Source organism: Trichechus manatus, unplaced genomic scaffold (genome assembly GCF_000243295.1).
Source record: "Trichechus manatus latirostris isolate Lorelei unplaced genomic scaffold, TriManLat1.0 scaffold00138, whole genome shotgun sequence".
Taxonomy (NCBI): domain Eukaryota; kingdom Metazoa; phylum Chordata; class Mammalia; order Sirenia; family Trichechidae; genus Trichechus; species Trichechus manatus.
Window position 1 is genome coordinate 1,076,603 of NW_004444074.1, and position 20,716 is coordinate 1,097,318.

General features: G+C 48.4%; 2 protein-coding genes across 3 annotated transcripts in view; both read left to right on the forward strand.

Annotated features, from left to right (window-relative positions):
* Positions 1-3,401, forward strand: part of SEZ6 (seizure related 6 homolog) — a 46,360-nt gene extending 42,959 nt beyond the window's left edge. The window contains exons 12-17 of the mRNA XM_004385354.1: positions 824-1,015; positions 1,122-1,319; positions 1,602-1,640; positions 1,855-1,972; positions 2,069-2,171; positions 2,349-3,401. Of these exons, the coding sequence (XP_004385411.1) occupies positions 824-1,015; positions 1,122-1,319; positions 1,602-1,640; positions 1,855-1,972; positions 2,069-2,171; positions 2,349-2,378 (680 nt within the window). The 3' untranslated portion in view covers positions 2,379-3,401. The remainder of the gene's footprint in view (positions 1-823; positions 1,016-1,121; positions 1,320-1,601; positions 1,641-1,854; positions 1,973-2,068; positions 2,172-2,348) is intronic.
* A 6,072-nt stretch (positions 3,402-9,473) lies between these two features.
* PHF12 (PHD finger protein 12) overlaps positions 9,474-20,716 on the forward strand; it is a 39,920-nt gene continuing 28,677 nt past the window's right edge. Inside the window, exons 1-2 of one of the 2 annotated variants that reach the window (XM_004385356.2) lie at positions 9,474-10,073; positions 10,705-10,886. In XM_004385356.2, coding sequence (XP_004385413.1) covers positions 10,008-10,073; positions 10,705-10,886 — 248 coding nt within the window. In that variant the 5' untranslated portion in view covers positions 9,474-10,007. Of the gene's footprint in view, positions 10,074-10,272; positions 10,887-20,716 lie in introns of those variants that run through there. The other variant, XM_023739627.1, reaches the window with a different exon arrangement.

Sequence of the window (20,716 nt, forward strand, 5' to 3'; positions counted from 1 at the left end):
CATGGTGTCACCCCCCCATGCTAATTACCACAATATTGTAGCTAAAACACCAGAAAATTTGACAGATCAGCAACCATAAGAGCACCAGCAGCAACAAAAACAACAGTGTGCGCTTGTAGCATGTGCAGATGAAACCACGTGATTCATAGCATCATTGGAATTGGGTAATAATGACAGCTCTGACCAGAGGGCATTAGAAGGTTCAAAAAGTAAATTAGCATAGAGTTTTAGCCTTGTAGGTATATTGATACATGTAAGCTGGGCTTACGAAAAATGTTTTTGTTGTTATAACTACAGGGATATTTTTATAAAAAATAATAAATTTCTGCTAAAACACTGCACAAAAATTTTATAGACAGTCATTTTTGTGCCACCTCTCTGACAGTGTCACCTGGTACAGTCCACAACCCCTGCACCCTCCTAGTGATGCCACTGTCTGCATGCTTCCCTGCCCAACACTACCTTCAAGCCTTTCTCCCAGATTCTGAAGAGACTCCAGCTGTTATTACTGGTATCCTTGAAGTTCCTTCGTCTTTCATAGCCTTAGTTTCCTCATCTGTAAAATGGGGATGATACCGTTTCATAGGATTATCAGCCAAGAACTCCAAATGCTTTATTCCTGACAGATGGCAATCAGTGTTTGTTAACTCTGATGGATAGGAAGGGAACAAATAAGGGGACATATCAGCACAATGGTAGGGACTGATAAATAGGGAGTGGAGCTATATGGTATGAAGATGTTGGCAGGCCTGGAAGAAAGCCAGGGTGAACTGATTTTTGATGAGTTCTCCTGGGGCTTATTTTCCTCCATCACCCCCCATAGTGACTTCCTGCCATGACCCAGGGGACGTGGAGCACAGCCGACGCCTCATATCCAGCCCCAAGTTTCCTGTCGGGGCCACTGTGCAGTATATCTGTGACCAGGGTTTTGTGTTGACGGGTAGTGCCATCCTCACCTGCCATGACCGCCAGGCCGGCAGCCCCAAGTGGAGTGACCGGGCCCCCAAATGTCTCTGTAAGTGTCAGATGGGTAGGAGGGGAAGCCTCTGGTAGCGGATAGAGGATGCAGTCCTTGGAGACTGGAGGCCTGGCACCCTCACTAGGCTCTGCCTGCTTTGCAGTGGAACAGTTCAAGCCATGCCACGGCCTCAGTGCCCCCGAGAATGGTGCCCGCAGTCCTGAAAAGCAACTACACCCAGCAGGGGCCACCATCCACTTCTCATGTGCCCCTGGCTATGTGCTGAAGGGCCAGGCCAGCATCAAGTGTGTGCCCGGGCACCCCTCGCACTGGAGTGACCTTCCACCCACCTGTAGGGCTGGTGAGTGCCCTGCCACCCCCAGAACCCCTGACTGGCCCATAGGGCTGCTCTAGCAAAGATGCCCAATGTTCAGAAACCCCTGCCCATGCCCCCTTCATGTTACCCTTGGTCTCTCCCCAGTCTCTGGCAGATCCTTCTGACTTGGCATCACCAGGACAATGCTGGGTTGGGCTCTCCTTGGACAAACCTTTCCCATGATCAGCCCACTACCCCCATTCCTTGCCTTAGTGGTTTGGCCCATTGGGCTCATGCACTGTCCTTGGCCCTCCCCTCTTGTTCCAGCCTCTCTGGATGGGTTCTACAGCGGCCGCAGCCTGGATGGTGAGCTCCCACTCTTGAGTGCCAGGGAAGTGGTCTCCCCGCCCCTGGTTCTCATAGCTCCCAGGAAGGGCAGAGAAAGAGAGAAATCTGGGACTAGCAGGGCAAAAATCCCTTCCCTGCTCTTAGCCAGCTAGAGGGAGCCGGTGGCCAGATGCCCCTGGGAAGGGGTAAGGGGATATGCGCTCTGCCCCAATCCCACCTTCTGTACTTTCAGTTGCCAAGGCACCTGCTGCCTCCAGCACCCTGGATGCTGCCCACATTGCAGCTGCCATCTTCTTGCCGCTAGTGGCGATGGTGCTGTTGGTGGGAGGTGTGTACTTCTATTTCTTCAGGTGAGTCTGGCTTCCCTGCCTGCCCTGCATACCCAGGGGCTACTGGCCCCAGCTGTGCCCAGTATTCCTGACCTACAGGCTGATCTGTCCCCACAGGCTCCAAGGGAAAAGCCCCCTGCAGCTGCCCCAGACCCGCCCCCGCCCCTATGACCGCATCACCGTGGAGTCAGCATTTGACAATCCAACTTATGAGACTGGAGTAAGTACCCAGGCCAGCCTTGGCACCCTACCCAGGACCCGATTCTCTGTACCCTTGGGCAGGTACCCTGAAGGTACTGCCGAGCCCTGTGACTCTCCCTTTTCCTTGGGAAGATGGATTAAGGCCTAGCAAACTTTATACAAGTTTCCAACTCCCAGCAGTTTCTTTCCTTTGTAGGAGACTAGAGAATATGAAGTCTCCATCTAGGTGAAGGCAGCCTGAGGAAGCCGGCTCAGCCCTCCATCACGGCCCATCAACATGGCTCTTGGCTTTCTGCTGTCCCTCCACTTCGTGTATATACCACCTGGGGAGAGATGCCACCAATCCCTCCAGAAGCTCTGCCCTTCCCCACCTGCAATGCCCACCAGGGCCTATTTCCTTGGCACCACTGCCCACGTAGGGCCCTTCCTTGGGTCCAAGCCAGGGGGCATCTGCTGATGGGCAGAACACAGCTGGAGCACATGAATCAAGGACCAGCATTCTCCTGACCCTCCCAGCCTTGGCCCTCCAGCCTAGAATTCCCAGGCAGAGCTTGAACACCTCTCTGCACATGACCACCACCCAGCCCTGGCATGCAGGGCCCTGTGGCAGGTTAACAGGATGGTGGTGGAAACTGAGCTCAGGCACTCCTCACAGGGCCAGCACCAGTGGCCAAAACTGTTGTCTCCAGGGTGGCCTCAGGGTAGTCCTGGCATGCCCATACCAACCCCTCGGGGAGGTCTCTATTCTTCTCTAGGCCCCAGGAATGGACACAACTGCCTCCTGTGCCTTCCCAGTAAAGGCGATAATTCTAAGGGGTTTAAGGGGTTCAGGGACCCTACTCCAAGCTCAGGCTGGGCTTCCCTGGGCACTCATGCTCCACACCAAAGCAGGACACCACACTGCTCCCCTGGCAGCCCTACACCCCAAGGAGAGTGAGGTCTTCCCCTGATGTCAAATTTGGCTGTTTCAAACATTCTCTTTCCCATTTGTCCCTCCTGCAACCCCAGCCACTTGCAGGCTGCCCTCTTGGCCGCTGTGTTTTGGGAAAGGGGGACTGGGCGGGCATATTCTGGAGAGGAGCAGAGGACCCAGGAATTTGGCGTGGAACAGAGGGTCAGAGAAGCCCAGATAGAGGCCCAGGAGCTGGCTGCAGGCCACTTTGTACATGTAATGTATTATAGGGGTCTGGGATCCAGTCAGAGAATGATCTTTTATTTCTGTTGTTTCCTTATTAAAATGGTGTTTTTGAAAAAACTAAGCAATGGCCAGGTGGACAGTGCTTTCTTGGAGGGAAGGGAGGTGGGAGATAAATAGGATGTGGACTTTGAAACCAGAAGGCATGCTGGATCCACCAATCAATCATCCCCAGATTTTATTAAAAACAAACAAACAAACAAACAGTCACCTGCAGGTGCTGCTGGGCTAGGGACCACAGTCCCCAAAAGTTCAGTGCAACAGATGGCAGAGGAAATGAGACGCCCCAATGACTGGTGCCACAGGGACGTGGGAGCCCAGGAACCCAACTGCTCATCCAGCCTGATGTGCCATTTCCTCCTCTATGCTGGGTCCAGAACTACAGGCTGACACATTCCCAAGTCCCCCTACTAGACTGCTGACAAGGCCCAGGAAGCCTGATGCATCTCTCCTTTCCCTTCTTTCCCAGCAAGCAAGGCCTGAAGAATTGGAAAAGGAACCAGAGACTGAACCCCTGAGCATGAGGCCCTGGTCTGGCATGCAGACTGTCAGGACAGAGGCCATGCTTGGCTCCTAAGTTAGGCAGAAGCCCTACCCATGGGCTCCAAGAAGAAGTAGCTGGGCAGGATCTGCTTAAGTTTGTTAGGTTTGGTCCCTCCCAGCTCCTATGCCCCTTCCCTGTGGTCCCAGCACCTCCTAAGATAGGAATATTTGCCCAGCCTTGGCCCCCCAGCATGCACATCCATGCTTAGAGGTGTGCCCTGCATGGCTGCTTTCCAGAGTAAGAGAAAGGGACAGGCAACAGGGAGTTATGGGAACTCAGAAGCCAGAAGACAAAATCCCTGAAATAAATAATAGCAGCAACAGGGAGGTCTTTCTTACTCATGACTGTCTCCCCACCCTCACCCTCACCCTCATCCCACCCCCAGCTCTAGCACAGGCCACCCTGAAGGATGCAGAGGTCCAGTCCATGCAGAGTGCAGTGTCCAGGATAGCCACAAGAGGTCACTTCTCAAGGCATTTGTAGCCCACCTGCTAGATCTCAATCTACCTTGAACAGCCAGGGCTGGAGCTCTCCAAGGTGGCACCAACTCCTGGCACCGCTGGGCCGATCTCATTCTCCAAGTTTCAAGAGGAAGGTGTATGTAGTGAGTAGTTCCCTGGCACTTGTCAACAGAGCTAAGTCTTATTTCTCTCCTTAGCCCACCGCCTCTTCCTGTTTTCACCTGCAACTCTTGGTGTTGATCAAAGCAAAGCCTTGCTCATTTGGCACGTGCCAATGGCTATCTGCCCCATGATGCGTTCAGGCTGACACAGCAGCACAGCTGGGCATTGGGAAATAGGAAGGAAGCCAATGAGAGAGAGCACATAAGGTCCCAATTTAAGAGGGCCTGTCACATGAAATACAGCCCCAAGAGAGAGGGGGTCTGACCACTCTCATACAAGCAATCTAGCTCGGCCCTCCCTTCTATGAGGGCCACATCTCTGAACCACGGACATAGATGTCTCTTGTAAGCTGAAGCTGGTAGAGAGCAGACAGCAATTTACATGACACCCCCCTACAAACTTATCACCCTTCAAGGTACCAAAAGGATCATCAGAAAAGTCAGAAAAACAGAAGCCTAAGACTGCATATACTGACAGCCCCATCCTATCTAACACATTCTCATTACTGTCCCAAAAGAAGGAACAGCAACAACTCCTCAGAGACAGTTAGCATGGTGTCGTGAACAGTGTCCTGGCCTAGAAACCAAGAAATCTGTTTCATTCCTAGGTCTGCCATAAATTCACTATGTGACTATCCTAGGCTGGGATCTCTAGAGAAACAAAACCAGTAAAGCATATAAATATATACAGAGACAGATTTATAACAAGGAAATGTCTCACGTGATTGTAGAAGCTGTAATGTCCCAAGTCTGTGGATCAAGACAGAGGCTTCTCTCGATTCATACAGCTGCAGGGACTGGCGAACCCAAGATCAGCAGGTCAGAGAGCAGGGCTCCTGCTCACAGGCTGTGAAGATTGACGAATCCCAAGATCGACAGATAAGCTGATAGCTCAAGTCCCAAGAACCAGAAGATCAGATGAACAGGAGGCAGCCGCAGGATCCAGAGGTATAAGGAGCCCAAAGTGGCCAGGTGGCATTCTTAGCTTCCAGTGCAATGGAACCAGTGATGTGTCTCCAGGTGGGAGCATTCCTCCCTCTGGAACTAAGACCTCTAGACTTGCAGAGCATAAGGTTGCAGGGACAGGAAGCAAAAATCTTGCAAGTAGGTTACTAGCGGTAATAGTGAGTGGTGCCACTCCCATTTCCACCCCTTGATTTCTGGACCCATGAATCCTGGCTATGGGAGAAACAGCACCATATACTGGACGCTGGTTTAGAGCATATACAGCCTCCTGGAGAACATTACCCCAACCCTGCAAGGTATTACCACCTAGCTGGCACCATAATTGTGTCTTTAGGAGGCCATTCCATCGTTCTATCAAGCCAGCTGCTTCAGGATGATGGAGAACATGGTAAGAACAGTGAATTCCATAAGCATGGGCCCACTGCCACACTTCATTTGCTGTGAAGTGAGTCCCTTGATCTGAGGCAATGCTGTGTGGGACACCATGACGGTGGATAAGGCATTCTGGAAGTCCAAGGATGGTAGTTTTGGCAGAAGCATTGCATGCAGGGAAGCCAACTCCATATCCAGAGTAAGTGTCTATTCCAGTAAGGTCAAAACACCGCCCTTTCCTTGATGGAAGTGATCCAACGTAATCAACTTTGCCACCAGGTTGCTGGCTGATCACCTCGAGGGATGGTGCCATATCAGGGACTCAGTGTTGGTCTCTGCTGCTGGCAGACTGGGCACTCAGCAGTGGTTGTAGCCAAGTTGGCCTTGGTGAGTGGAAGTCCATGTTGCTGGGCCCATGCACAACCTCCATCCCTGCCACCATGGCCACTTTGTTCATGAGCCCATTGAGCAATGACCGGAGTATCTGGGGAAAGAGGATGACTGGTTTCCACAGAATGCATCATTCTATCCACTTGATTTTGAGGTCACCCTCAAAATCATCAAAATCATCCTCTGCTGAGGTCACCCTTTGGTGAGCATTCACATGAGACACAAATATCTTCACTTTTTTTGGCCCATTCAGAGAGGTCTATCCACATACCTTTTCCCCATAAATCCTTGTCTCCAATTTTCCAATCATGTTCCTTCCGTGTCCCTGACCAAAAAGCCAAACCATTGTCCACAGCCCATGAATCAGTATACAGTTGCACATCTGGCCATTTCTCCTTCCAAGCAAAGTGAACAACCAGGTGCACTGCTGGAAGTTCTGCTCATCGAGAGGATTTCCCTTCACCACTGTCCTTCAGGGAGGTCCCAGAAAGGGGCTGTAGTGCTGCTGCTGACCACTTTCGAGTGGTGCCTGCATATCTTGCAGAGCCATCTGTAAACCCGGCATGAGTTTTCTCTTCTTCAGTCAACTGATCATCAGGAACTCCCCATGAGGCCATAGGTACAGACTGGGAGATGGAAGGTAATGTGACAGGAATGGAGACCATGGGCATTTGGGCCACTTCCTCATACAACTTACTTGTGCCATCAGGTCCTGCTCTGGCCTGATCTCATATATACCACTTTCATTTAATGATGGAGCGCTGCTCTGCACGTCCAACTTTATGACTCTATGGGTCAGACAACACCCAGTTCATGACGGGCAGTTCAGTCTGCATGGTGACTTGGTGTCCCATGGTTAAGCATTCAGTCTCTACTAAGGCCTAGTAACAAGCCAAAAGCTGTTTCTCAAAAGGAGAGTAGTTATCTGCAGATCATGGCAGGGCTTTGCTCCAAAATCCTAAGGGTCTGGGCTGTGATTCACCAATAGGGGCCTGCCAAAGATTCCAAACAGCATCTCGATCCACGACTGACACTTCAAGCACTATTGGATCAGCCGGATCACATGGCCAAAGTGGCAGAGGAGCTTGCACAGCAGCATGAACCTGTTGCAGAGCCTTCTCTTGTTCTGGGCCACACTCAAAACTAGCAGCTTTTTAAGTCACTTGATAAATAGGCCCAAGTAGCACACCCAAATGAGGAATATGTTGCCTCCAAAATCCAAAGAGGCTCACTAGGCATTGTGCCTTATTTTTAGTTGTGGGAGGAGTCAAACGCAATAACTTACCCTTTACTTTAGAAGGAATAACTCTACATGCCCCACAGCACTGAACCCCTAGAAATTTGGGGGAGCCAAAGGGTGAAATGTCATAGATTGAATTGTGTCCCCCCAAAATATGTGTCAACTTGGTTAGGCCATGATTCCTAGTATTGTGTGGTTGTCCTCCATTTTGTGATTATAATTTTATGTTAAAGAGGATTAGGGTGGGATTGTAACACCCTTACTAAGGTCACACCCCTGATCCAATCTAAAGGGAGTTTTCCTGGGGTGTGGCCTGCACTACCTTTTATCACTCAGGAGATAAAAAGGAAAGGGAAGCCAGCATACCTCATACCACCAAGAAAGCAGTGCCAGGAGCAGAGCGCATCCTTTGGACCTGGGGTCCCTGTGCACAGAAGCTCCTAGTCCGGGGGAAGATTGATGAGAAGGTGGACAGAGAAAAAGCCTTACCCTGGAGCTGACACCCTGAATTTGGACTTTTAGCCTACTTTACTGTGAGGAAATAAACTTCTCTTTGTTAAAGCCATCCACTTGTGGTATTTCTGTTATAGCAGCACTAGATGACTAAGACAGTGACCTAGGCAAATCACTGCTCCTCTCTGGACATGTGGAAATGAAGGTGTTAATTCAGATGGTCTCTTAAACCCTTTCTCACTTTACGATTCTAAGGGTGCTAAGTGTGCCTCAACATCAAAGATGGGTAGGGCACAGCTACCTGGCAACAACGCCAACTAAACCCCTAGCGTCAGGCACAATGACGTGATTTCCTTCTCCACTTCTTCATCCACAGTCAGGCTGAGACAACTGGCAATCTCTGCCAGCGATGCCAAGGCCAGCGGCAGGCGCCCAAGAGTGAAGCGCGAAGTCCCGCCCAGAATTCGAGGTGAGGACCTCAGACTACAAATGCCAGCATGCAGTACTCCAGCTTTCATAAGTATCCCTTCCTGGCAGGCAAACAGATCTTTCCTGAGTCCATCCTGTCATAGCGTGCAACACACGCACAAGGAACTACAACTCCCACAATCCATCAGACCTATCGCGATTCTTGCTTCCAGGTTGCAACGCGTTCCCGTCGCCCTTTGGACCACTGGCGCATTGCAAACTGGGAATAGAAGTTCGCTTTAGGCAGGTGGCTGGGCGTTGCCGGCATTAGGAACTCCGCTCTTGGCTTCGTCTTGAAGAGCAGTTCGCAGAGATAGTATTCAAGAGAGGGTAGTAACGGGCAGGCAGAACTCTCCGTGGTGCCATCACCACGCAAGGCAGGGATGCTTGGGCTAAAATTAAATCGGGAGCGGGAGGGAACTGGGAACCGCAGCCATCCAACCCGCTACCAAAAGCGTTTTCGTTGAAATGGCCTTTTCTTTTCTCTTTACCAATATGGCGGCCTGGTCCAGCCACACCTGACGCTGAAACCAAACAGTCCAATAAAACATCCGTAGAAATACTGCTGTTACTGACAGCCTACCAACTCCAATGAATGCTACTCTTGCTTCTTCCTGCTCATGCCTGAAGACCAAGGGCACCATGGTCTACATCCCATTACCAAAATGGCGAAAAGAGAAGCATTTTTGTGAGGGCCAGTAGCTGACAATACGCCTGCGCGCGAGGCGGCTGCGTTGTTGTGGGGCCGGAGGCGAGGCACCCCCAACACGCCTGCGCGGGAGCAGAGTATTCTTGGTCTATACACAAACACCAATGGATGAAGCGTCCACAGGTTCCTGCGGCTGCGCTGTGACCCTTGCAAGCTCTCCTAGGCGCCTGCGCGAGACCTGACGTCCCGCCCTTTTATCTCAATGCGCTGGCGCAGGGCAGAAAGGCGGGGCTTCGGGGCGCGAGACGAATGCCAGCGCGGCTGCGCGCTGGGGGGTACCCCTTACGGCGGCTGCGCGGGAGCCCGGCCGCCGGCTGTCACTGCGGTTGCGCGCGGCGAGCGGCGATCCCGGGGCGCCTGCGCGGGTGGCTTTGCGGGCGCTCGCGGTAAGTTTGCGCCAAGTGCGCGGCAGCCGGGACGCAGACGGCGGCGGCGGCGAGAGGCGGAGCCCGGGGACCACCCCCCATCACCCTCCCCCCAGTCACCTCACGTACCACAACCTCACCTAACCTCTCACCCCCCCCTCCGATACCCCCAACCCCGGGATGGCAGCGCCCGCCAGCCTTCCCGGCCGGACCAGCAGTCGCCAGCGCCGGCTTTAGCCTGTGGGACTAGGCCCCGCCGAGGCCTGACCCCCGGAGCCGGGACCCACCGTGCAGCCAGCCACCGGGCCGGGGCTGAGGGGCCGCTCCCCCCTCACGGCCCGTGGGGAGGACGCTGCCGTCCCGGGGACTGGGGGCCGGGGGGTGGGGGGGAGCCCGGGCGAGGAAGTCGGGACCCGTGTTGAGAAAAAAGAAGAGGGGCCGGGGTCAGGAGCGCCCCCTCCCCCCGCTTCCCCCCTCCCTCTGGGGCTGGGGGGGCCGGAGCAGAGAGCGCCCAGCCCGGGAGGTGGATGAATGTGGGAGAAAATGGAGACCAAGACGATCGTGTACGACTTGGACACGTCGGGGGGGCTGATGGAGGTAAGAGTGGCCCTCCTCATCCCCTTACCTCAGCGTCGAGAGGGAACCTCCGCCCCACAAAGCCGGCCCTGAGCTCGTAGCGCCTGAGGGCCGCCGGGGGGGGGGTCCTCCTTACCCACCCTCCCCCTCCCATCTTTGCAATTTGGGGGGCTTGGCTCAGCCTCGGAGGACGTTGCCGCAGTTTCACCTACCCGACGCCCTCGATTCGCTCTCCCGACGCGCCAGCCCACTCCATCTCGTTGCACCGGCGGGCCTCCCCACCCCCTTTTTGTCGGTCCCTTTGTGCTTCCCCCTGCACGTCCGGGTACCCGGCTTCGGGCCTCTCCCGAGCCGGGCTTTGGAGTCCCCCGCTGTCCATACAAGGAAGTGGCGAGAAGGGAACCGCGCATCCTCTCCCCATCCCCCTATCCTGATCCTCCACATTTGGAAGAAGCTGTTCTCGTGCTGCAGGAACGCGGTTAGGGTGGGATCCCCCGGTTCCGGGGCCCGAGAGGTTCTGGGAGCAGCCTGGATGGGAGGAAGAAGGACAAAAGGGGGGAGAGGGGTGGGTGACGGTGAAGCCGCGTTGAGGGGGCGACGAACCGCCCGGGAGCTCCGAGTGTGCACACACGCCTTTTGTATGTATGTGCAGCAAATCCAAGCTCTGCTGGCTCCCCCCAAGACGGACGAGGCGGAAAAGCGGAGTCGGAAGCCTGAGAAGGAGCCCCGGAGAAGCGGCAGGGCCACCAACCACGACAGCTGCGATAGCTGCAAGGAAGGTGGGGATCTCCTGTGCTGCGACCACTGCCCGGCCGCCTTCCACCTCCAGTGCTGGTAAGGTCTGGGGACCCGTCTGGAGCGCCTTGGCAGACCCTCCTCCTCACATTCCTTCACCCGCCTGGCCCTGCCTGCCGAAATAACGGGCGCTTGCAGCCGCTAGCTGACTTTCTGCAGCCGCTGGTGCGAGCGCCTCCCCGCCCCCAGGTGTCTCCTCGGATCTGGCCTTTTTGGGGGGAGGAGCGGCAGTGGGTCCGGACCGGAGGTGGGGGTTGGGAGGAGTGAGGAGAGCCCCATCTGGGATTGGAAGTCGCTGGGAGCCAGGACCGAGCCGGGCGAGCACGGCCGGCGGTGGCGGGGGAGGAAGGGGAGGAGCTCCGGGCCCAGCCTGTGCCGCTCGCCTGCCCGCGCGCCCGCCGCCCTCTGGCTCCTGCCCGGCCGGGCTCTCCTCGGGGTGGGGGCGCGGAACCCGTGGGCCACCCCAGCTTCCTTGGTCCAGACCCGGGCGACCAGGCGCTTGCGGCTGTAGAGGAAATCATGGAGGGTGTCTCTCGCGCCCGCCTCTTCACTGTCTCTCTGTTTACAATATGGCGACCTGCCTTTAAATTATATTTTTATTCTCAGCGCCATTTTGGCCGCATATATGATTTGGAAACGTCTCCCGGGGAGCGGTGGTGGTAGTCCCGGAGCCCTTTCTGTAGTAGCCCCTCGGGGGCCGGGGCAAGGGATCTCGCCGCTTTCGTTCCCTTTCTCTGCCTCCGCTTGCCCCCTGTTGCCTCTCAGAGCTGCCTCCCGCCTCCCTCCCCTCCCCGTGCTGCTGCCTCTTAGGAAATCGGGCCGGTTAGACAATTAAAATTGCCCTTGGGCGCGGATTTCACTTCTCCGCTCTGGATCCGCGAGCCCTTCGCCGCAGAATTCTTTGCTGCTGGGGCAGGATTGTGTGCGGTGGAGCCGGGAGGGCATTTTTAAGGCGCGGAGAGCTGGAAATCAGTACCCTTTTTTTTTTCCTTTACTGAACGGGAGGGGAGGGGAGACACCGAAGAGAGAGGGAGGGACCTGGGTTGATCACCCGCTGCTTGATCCTCAGCAGCTCAGCCCAGAACAGTCTGGCAAGAAAGAGTTTAAACTTCACCTTCTGCCGGGAGAAATCACACATACACACACTCCACCCCCAAAAGAAAAGAAAAAAAGATCCCACATCAGCATAGAGAACATTGATTGCTTCTTGTTCTGCTGGGTGTTGTGTTCAGCAACAGTTGAGGCAGGCGTTTGTGAGAGGAGAAGGGCTGGACAGAGCGGGAAGGAGAGGGGACAGTTCTCTTCCCACCGGTTTTGTTTTTCCTTAACCAGGGGCCTTTTTTAGCCCTCTGTTTAAAAAAATGTTTTCCTCAAGCTCTCTCCACAGTTCTATTCACATTTCATCTCTTGGTTTCTGGAATAGGGCCTACTGTGTATTTGTACTAATTGCAAGTTTTGAAACACTTATTAGGCAGATAGATGACTGATACTGGGCAAATTAAGCCTGTGGTCAGAAGTTATGTAGGAAGTGTCCCATTACCATTGCCAGGATACCTTTGCCCAGGAATGCATCCCATCTTAGTTTGTAATGTTGCAGAGACAAAAATGATTATCCTGGAGGAAGCTTTGTTGCTGGCTTTAAAATTTTTATTACGAAGTGACTAATACCAGCAAGAAGGGTCTGTGGTTTTTTGGCTTTATTTCTTATAAGGTGTAATCTACCTGGAGAAAATATCTTTGATCAAGTTTTCTGTGTTGTTGAGCACAGGAGAGATTTGTACCTGGATGTGTTGTGTTGCTTACCAGTTATTCCTAGTTGGTACATTTTTTATTGTGCTTGTTTGATGTATATAAAAAGACTGAGTTGTAGATTTCTGCATTTAAACTGTGGGTTAATGTTTTACCCATAAAATGAAGTTGGTGTTAATCAAGATTGGTGACTCCCATGTTAAGTCTGAGAGTTTGATAAGCCTTATATTATCTTTAAAGAGCACTGGTGGTGCAGTGGTAAAGCACTTGGCCGTGTGGTTGTTCAACCAGCTGCTCCATGGGAGAAAGATGTGGCAGTCTGCTTCTATATTGATTTACAGTCTTGGAAACCCTATGGGGCAGTTCTACTCTGCCCTAGAGGGTTACTATGGTTGAAATCACCTTGACGGCAATGGATTTATATTATTAACTTCAGTCTCATTTGTTTAATAAAGCTGAAATTGTTTATTAGAAACGTCGGGCATGGAAAAAGCGTGCTGTTGGTTTTGCCTGAGACTGGGTTTTTTAAACTTTAGAAGGTAACCTCTGAATCTTTTAATTAGATGAGTGTAAGTCTTGTCAAGTTGTAACAATTAAGTTTCCTTTTTAGCTGCTGGTGAGATTCTTGCCCAGACTGTGCATTTCATTGAATACAACTTTTTTTTTTTTTTTTTTGAGAACATGAATGGAAACTGATAAACAGAGATTTGAGAGTCCTATTAAATGAGGTAGGGCTTGTTTCACATCACCAATTTCCCTTTTGAAGATGCCAGAACTGGATGTACCATTGATTTATCAGAATTATTATACAAATCACAAAACATGCTAAGTATTGGTGTGAAGACAGGAAGCCGTCTTTCAAATAGGAATTCCCTAGATGAGTTTCGTTCCAGAAGTAAGGCTTATCCCACAGGCTTACCCCATACTCTTTCCAACATGAGTGACGTACTTCATTAACTAACTCAACTAGAATAGTTAAGTCAAGCAATCAAAATAATGTTTCAGAAAAGTTTGATTCCTCGTTGTGTTTGCGTTAATTTGTCCCCAGTTATTGTTTACTCGTGCCATATGGAAGTGAGGTTAGGAGGTATGGTTGTATTTTCTCTTACTTCCCCATTTTAACTGGCTAAGACTGAATTGTTTAGACAAGGATAGTAATGATAATTTCCCTTGTTTCCCAGAATGTGCAAGAGTGACGGTGGAGTTTTGCAAACGCTGTAGGTCATAGTTGCTGTGGGTCTCCCTTCAAAGTTCTGTGAGACAGGTCCTCTTTTACGCTCTAGTGTACTTTGCCAGCCTGCTTCACAGTGAACAGGATCTGATAAAATGTTCCAGAAGTGATTCTAGGCAAACTTTACCTCCTGGGCTAAATGACATAGCCATAAACCAGAGGGTATCTTTCTAAGATAAACTGTTGGAGGAAATGACTGGTCAAATAAGTTGTTTTATTTGTCCTGTCTTTTCTCAGAGGCAAACACCCTATATGAGGAACAGTCATCTCTTCCCAATTAGACTGGTACCCCTATTCCTGGGTTTTCTGTGATGATCTTCTGTCTGTGTGAGGAAACAAATTGTCCTGTGCTCAGTACCGGAAACCCTAGTGGCTTAGTGGTTAAGAGTTACCTTTTCTAACCAAAAGGTGGGCAGTTCAAATCCACCAGGTGCTCCTTGGAAACTGTATGAGGCAGTTTTACTCTGTCCTGTAGGGTTGCTATGAGTCAGAATCAACTTGATGGCAACGGGTTTGGTTTTTTTTGGTGCTCAGTACCATGGCCTTACTGAAGAATTCAACTTGAGCTGATGTTTTTGTATTTGTTTAAGTGATAGTGTAATCATTTTATCCAAGTTTAACTGGCTTATCAGTTATTCAGAGTGGTAGTAGGGATTATTAAACCTGCCCCTGGGGAATTGGAAAGAGATGTTTTTAAGTGTTCCCTGGTGAATGTGACCTCCATCGTAATTGTCATGCCAAATACTGAACTTTCTGGAAATACTGTTCTCTGTGGACCGGTCCCTAAAAATGGGTAAGAAATTAGAATGACTGATGGAGCTTTAGTTGCTGCTGGCTGACCCATCTTTCTCTTTGAAATGGGTGGGATAGTTCTCCTGATAAAGTTAGTACCACAGGGCATCAGTAATGAGGCTGACTGGAAACAGGATAGTTTCCTCTGATTGCTTTCTCATGGCATTTTGCTCCAAACAGACTGAGGGACCAAAACAGTCTGACTGAGTAGTGCATCTACCTCAGCAGACCTCAGCATGGTCGTTTCCCGTCAGACAGATTTCTGTAACATTTGCCTCCGCGTGTTATATTTGGAATTGTTGGCCAGCTTTCCTCTCTCTGGTGTTGGCAGCAAGATCCAAAATGAGGTTTTCGAAGAATGAGAGTAAAAAAGTCTCTGTGCACAGACAAAACTAAGCTCAGCTTGGAGTTTTGCATATTTAATTTTCAGTGAGTCATAACAAGAAAGGTTTCACGCATAGAGTAGAAAACTGCCTTGCAGAAAATCTTTGCTGTCATGAACTTTTGAGGATGTGATTTTGTTGTTGTGGTGGTGGTGTTTAGCTGCTTGGTGTCGTTAGAATGATATCAAGCATGTAATGAATTAAAATACATTTATTTTAGAAAAACATTTATTCTGACATTACCTCATTACCTTGTTTCTGACATCGTAAGTGCTTGGCAGCCTGGCACTGATGCGCTGGAGGTGACATCTGAACTCCTTCCCCTCACTTCACCCTCTCAACAGTAAAATGATTCAACAATAAACAAACATAGTTTGGCTTGTGATTTTTATGTTTATTTTATTTACTTAGTTTTGCATTTGCTTTGTTTCATTGGAATCTGGGCGTGTAGTATTGTTTTAAATGATCTACCCAAACATAGAGGGTCCCATAACCTTCAGCTTTAACTCAAGTTCAGATGCTTGCTTCTTAAACTTAATGTGAGGCTGAGGGACTAATTCTTGTGAGATATGAGTGCTTTAGTTCAAAGATATAGAACACTCATTGTTTAAAATTATAAGAATGATATATGGTTTGAGTTGTTTATGTGTAAAATGTTTGTGATCCAAATGGCTTGGAAGCATCAGAAATACTAAAAGTAGAAAAGGAGATAATACACTTGAAAGATGGCAGTTATTGTGCAACTTAAAGCAGAGAGGTACATAGTGTACTATGGGAAGAAAATTTTCATATTGGGCCGGTCCAAAAAAACCAATTAATTACCGTACTCAGTGAAAGGTAGGATGCAGATAAAGTCTCATCAATCTCCTGCTGTTCCTTAAGGCTCTCAGAGTACTTTAGGAATAAGTTCTGCTAATATATTAGGCCTTTTTTTTTTTTGTTATTCCTTTTGGTCTTAGTAAATGACTTGTGTATTTCTTACAGACATAAGAGTGTCAGAGACATATTTAGGTCCTGCCTTCATTTGAATCTGGAGACAGGATTCATGTTGATCTGTTTTAAATTCCTGGTCAAGTATGTCTCCAAGAGAATTTTTTAAATTCACATCAGAGGAAGGTCCAATAAATTGTCTAATTTGAACTGACAAGGAATTCAAGTTGTCACTACTGTTTGTTGAATGGAACACAGTGATTTTATTAACTTCTCAGTGAAAGTACAAGTAATATGTAAAATTAATCAGAAAGGCTCAATGTTACCACCTGTGTTTTTTTCCCCTGATCTTTTTGACGTTGTTATATAGCGTTATTGAGATAAAATTCATATATCATACAATTCATGCATTTTAAGTGTACAAGTCAGTGGTGTTTAATATATTCGCAGAGTTTTGCAGCCATTACCACCATCAATTTAAGAACATTTCATCACCCCAAAAAGATCTGGAAATAGGTAATAGTGATGGTTATACAACATTGTGGATGTACTTAACTCCACTGATTTGTACAGTGAAAAAACATGATTAAAATGGTAAATTTTATGTTACATATTTTACCACAGTTTTAAAAAAATACAAAAAAAGAAACCCTGTACCTTTTAGTAATCGTTGCCCATTGCTCCCCCCACGCCCACAGCCTTAGCCCTGCAAAAACCAACCCCACTGCCGTTGAGTCGATTCCAGCTCATAGCGACCCTATAGGACAGAGTAGAACTGCCCCCATAGGATTTCCAAGGAGCCACTGGTGGATTCGAACTGCCAACCTTTTGATTAGCAGCCAAGCTTTTAACCACTGTGCCACCAAGGCTCAACTTTTTGTCTATGGATTTGCCTATTTCGGACATTTCATATAAATGGAACCATACAATACCTGGTCTTTTGTGATTGGCTTTTTTCACATAGCATAATGTTTTCAAGGTTCATCCATGTTTTAACATGATTCAGTACTTAATTCCTTTTTATTATAGCATAGTAATACTCCACTGTAAGGATATACTGCATTTTGTTTATCCATTCATCAGTTAATGGACAGTGAGTTGTTTCCACTTTTTGCTATAGTGAATACTGCTGCTATGAACATGTGTGTACAATTTTTTGTGTGGGCATATGTTTTAATTTGGGGGGGCGAGTAATATACCTAGGAGTGGAATTGCTAGATCACATGGTAACTCAATGTTTAACCTTTTGAGGAACTGCCAGACTGTTTTCCAGGGTGTCTGCACCATTTGATATTCCTACCAGTATTGTATGAGGGTCATATTTTTCCACATCTCTAACAATTATTATTATCTGTCTTTATGTCTAGTGGGTGTGAAGTGGTATCTCATTGTGGTTGAGATTTGCATTTCCCTCATGGCTAGTGAAGTTAAGTATCTTTTCACGTGCTTATTGGCCATTTGTATAATTTTTTTTCTTTTTTTTTTGGAGAAATACCTGTTCACAGCCTTTGTTTTTAATTGGATTATTTGTTTGTTTGTTTTTAATTGAGCTGTAAGAGTTCTTTATATATTCTAGATACAAGTCCACCTTATCAGATATACCATTTGTGGGTTATCTTTTCACTTCCCCTTTCTTTTTTTGCTGTTTTCAACTTTTCTAGGTGACCCTTCCTGGCAAAGAAGTCTAAGGCTGGAAGTTACCCTAGAGGAATTAGGAAAAAAAATCAACCACTTGCCTTTAAGGCAGTATGCCTACCTGGCACCCACCAGCCACAGTAGAAAATGTCTGTGTGGGGGCACCTCTCATACTTGGAGGCTTCTAGTTTAAGAAGGAAGTTTTGTTTTCTGGTTTTTTTTTGGTGGGAGTAAAAATTATGCCACCAGGCAGGGTCTGTAGATTTTTTTTTCCCCCATACAAAAATTTATACATACATTGTTATGTGGCTCTAATTGCCCTCCCCGTACTGTTACAGCACACTCCCCCTTTCCATCCCTGATTCCCCATGTCCATTCAACCACTGCCAAACCCTCTCTGCCTTCCCATCTCACCTCCGGACAGAAGCTGCCTGTTTAGTCTCTTGTATCTACTTGAGCTAAGAGGCACACTCCTCACAAGTATCACTTTATGTCCCACAGTCTAGTCCAATCCCTGTCTGAAGAGTTGACCTCGGAAATTGTTTTAGTTCTGGGCTGATAGAGAATCCAGGGGCCATGCTTTCTGGGGTTCCTCCAGTCTCAGTCAGACCATCAGATCTGGTCTTCTTACTAGAATTTGAGTTCTGCACCCCACCTTTCTCCTGCTCCATCCAGGACAGTCTGTTGTGTTCCCTATCAGGGCGGTCATTGGTGGTAGCCAGGCACCATCTAGTTCTTAAGAAGGAAGTTTTTAATTGCCTCAGCCTGGGGGCGGAAATAACTCCAGATCAATTAATAAGCTGTCTTTTGAACCCAGGTTAACAAAAAGAAAAAGTTGTTTGTACACTGTAGTGAACTTACCTGTTTGTATGTGTCTTTATGAAAGTTTAGATAGCAGTAAATAGGGTAATAGAGTGCAGAGAATATTTGCCTGAAGGTTTTATATAACTCATTAAAAGAAACAGGCTTTGATGGTCCCAAGAGGATTTTTGCTACCTAAAATGCAAATGTCCCGCTTCTTAACAGAAATGGGTGCACCTTTCTCCTATAAGTGACAGGCAGTTGAAAATAGATGAAGCTGAATATTATTTATCTTCGGTTATCGGTGAGCGTGTTGAAATCCATGTCTAAAGTTTCTTGTCCCATCTCAACACATACACAGCAGTTCCTTGGATATGTGGTTAATTTAAGCAGGCCACCTTGATAGAAGTTTCTGGTTGGGGATGCGAAGGCACTTTCTATGTCAATGCAGCACATGCTCCTGGAAATGCATTCTTGTTTTAAGGCAAGAGTTGTAAATCACCAGAGCAGGAAAAAATACGTTTGTTTTCCCACCTCCACTGCACTGTTGCTTTGATTTAGAGGCCCCAGGGAATACAACATGGCCAGCTGCATTGCTATTCAATGAGTGACACTTATAAGAGCACCTCTGCATAATGCTAGCCTCCCTAGAGACAGGACAGGAGTACGTCTGTCCCCCTGCCAGTTTCCTGAAAGAGGAGGACATTGTATTCAGTGCAAGTCCTAGACCAAATTTCAGAAAGGCACTTTGGTATTGCAGTTTTGTCACCATGCCCAGTACGCATGCACAGGTCACTAGCTGACTGCTTTTCCCATGACTTGCAAGCAGTTAAGAATGAGAAGGTGATTCCTTTTTCTGCCTGCCATTTCTAGATATCAAAATCCTCATCCTTTAATCCTAAAGTGATTTCTAAATCTAGGTTTTAGCAAATAAGAGTAAAGATGAGGTTTTAGTGCATTTGTCTGAGAGGCAAAAGCTGAGGGGTACAATGAACACTGATGAAAGAGGAAATCATTGATTTGTCCCATCTGCAAGAAGAGACTTGATTAAATATGTAGAGCTGTTGTTGAACTCAAAATAAGTAAATTCCAAGTACACCTTGCACATTGGTGAATTTTTCTAAATAATGAAAACTTGTCTGGCACATCCAAAGAGCAGCTTCTTCTTTCCCTTTTGCTCTCGTTGTTCTAAATGCTCACTACGCTACTTGAAAGCCAGAGACTGACCGATTTCCTCTGCTCACTGCTGTGTAATACCTAGTGGTATTACAAATGAGAGACATGCAAGTTAAATACTGGTTGGGGAACTAAAGTGATGTCTGGGTTATTTCCAGTGGATGTTACCCTTGTTAGTAGAAATACATGGTGACCATTACTTCCCCCCTGATTACTTTTGCTTTCCTGTGTATCAGTAGCTTTGGTATTCAGTTTTTGCCCTTCCCCTGTTTTCTGACAAATTGTACAGGATATCTCCCAGGAGATGGTGTCCAGTGTTGAAAGAAGAAGAGATAAATAGAGTTAACAGTAGAGTGGGGAGAAACTCCATGCCTGAACCTAGCATCAGTCTTTCTCACTGATCTGGGCTCAGCATGAGGCTTTTTTTTTTTTTTTTTTTAAATAAGCTTAAGTGAGCAAGAGAGGGTTTTCTATGGGGTTTGAATTTAACCATAGTCCAGAGACATCACATTACCTCCAGGCTAAGCAGGAGTGGGGAAACCAGGGCTTCGAAGCACTGCTGAGAATTTGTATTTCTAACAAGTTCCCAGGCGATGCTAATGCTGCTGATTAGGGACTAATTCTGAGGTCCACGAATAGAGCGGTCGTTCTCAAAACTTCTTATACTTAAGAATCACCTGGGAATCTTGTTAAACTGTAGGTTATGATTCAGTATCTCTGGGGTGGAAATGCAAGTTCTCAGAAGGGGTTTGAACCGGACCAAACCGGTTTGAAGTCCTGGGGGAAACCTCATAATTACTGGCAAGTTTGCGTCCAAGTGGAGCCCTGTTTGTGGCAGCACAAGCACATTTACAGGCTTATACTCAGCAGTGACCTCCGAGGGATGTTGAATATTATTTTTCTTGTGCCTGCGTTTATGCAGAGAACCGAGCAGAGAAACCGATGAAATGCACAGAACTTCGGTGAGCGTGAATTTAGACAAGTCTGTGCATTACAGAAGTGGGCAGTGCAGAGCTACTCTTACTCTTAGCCCCACTAGCCCTGCTCTCCTGTGATGAGCTGGGAGCTTTTTAATTCCCATATTCACGGAACCCATCAGATAGAGTTCTGCTGATTCTTGGTTTTAACAAAGCTTTGGAAAAATTAGAGGGAAACTCTCCAGTGAACTTTCA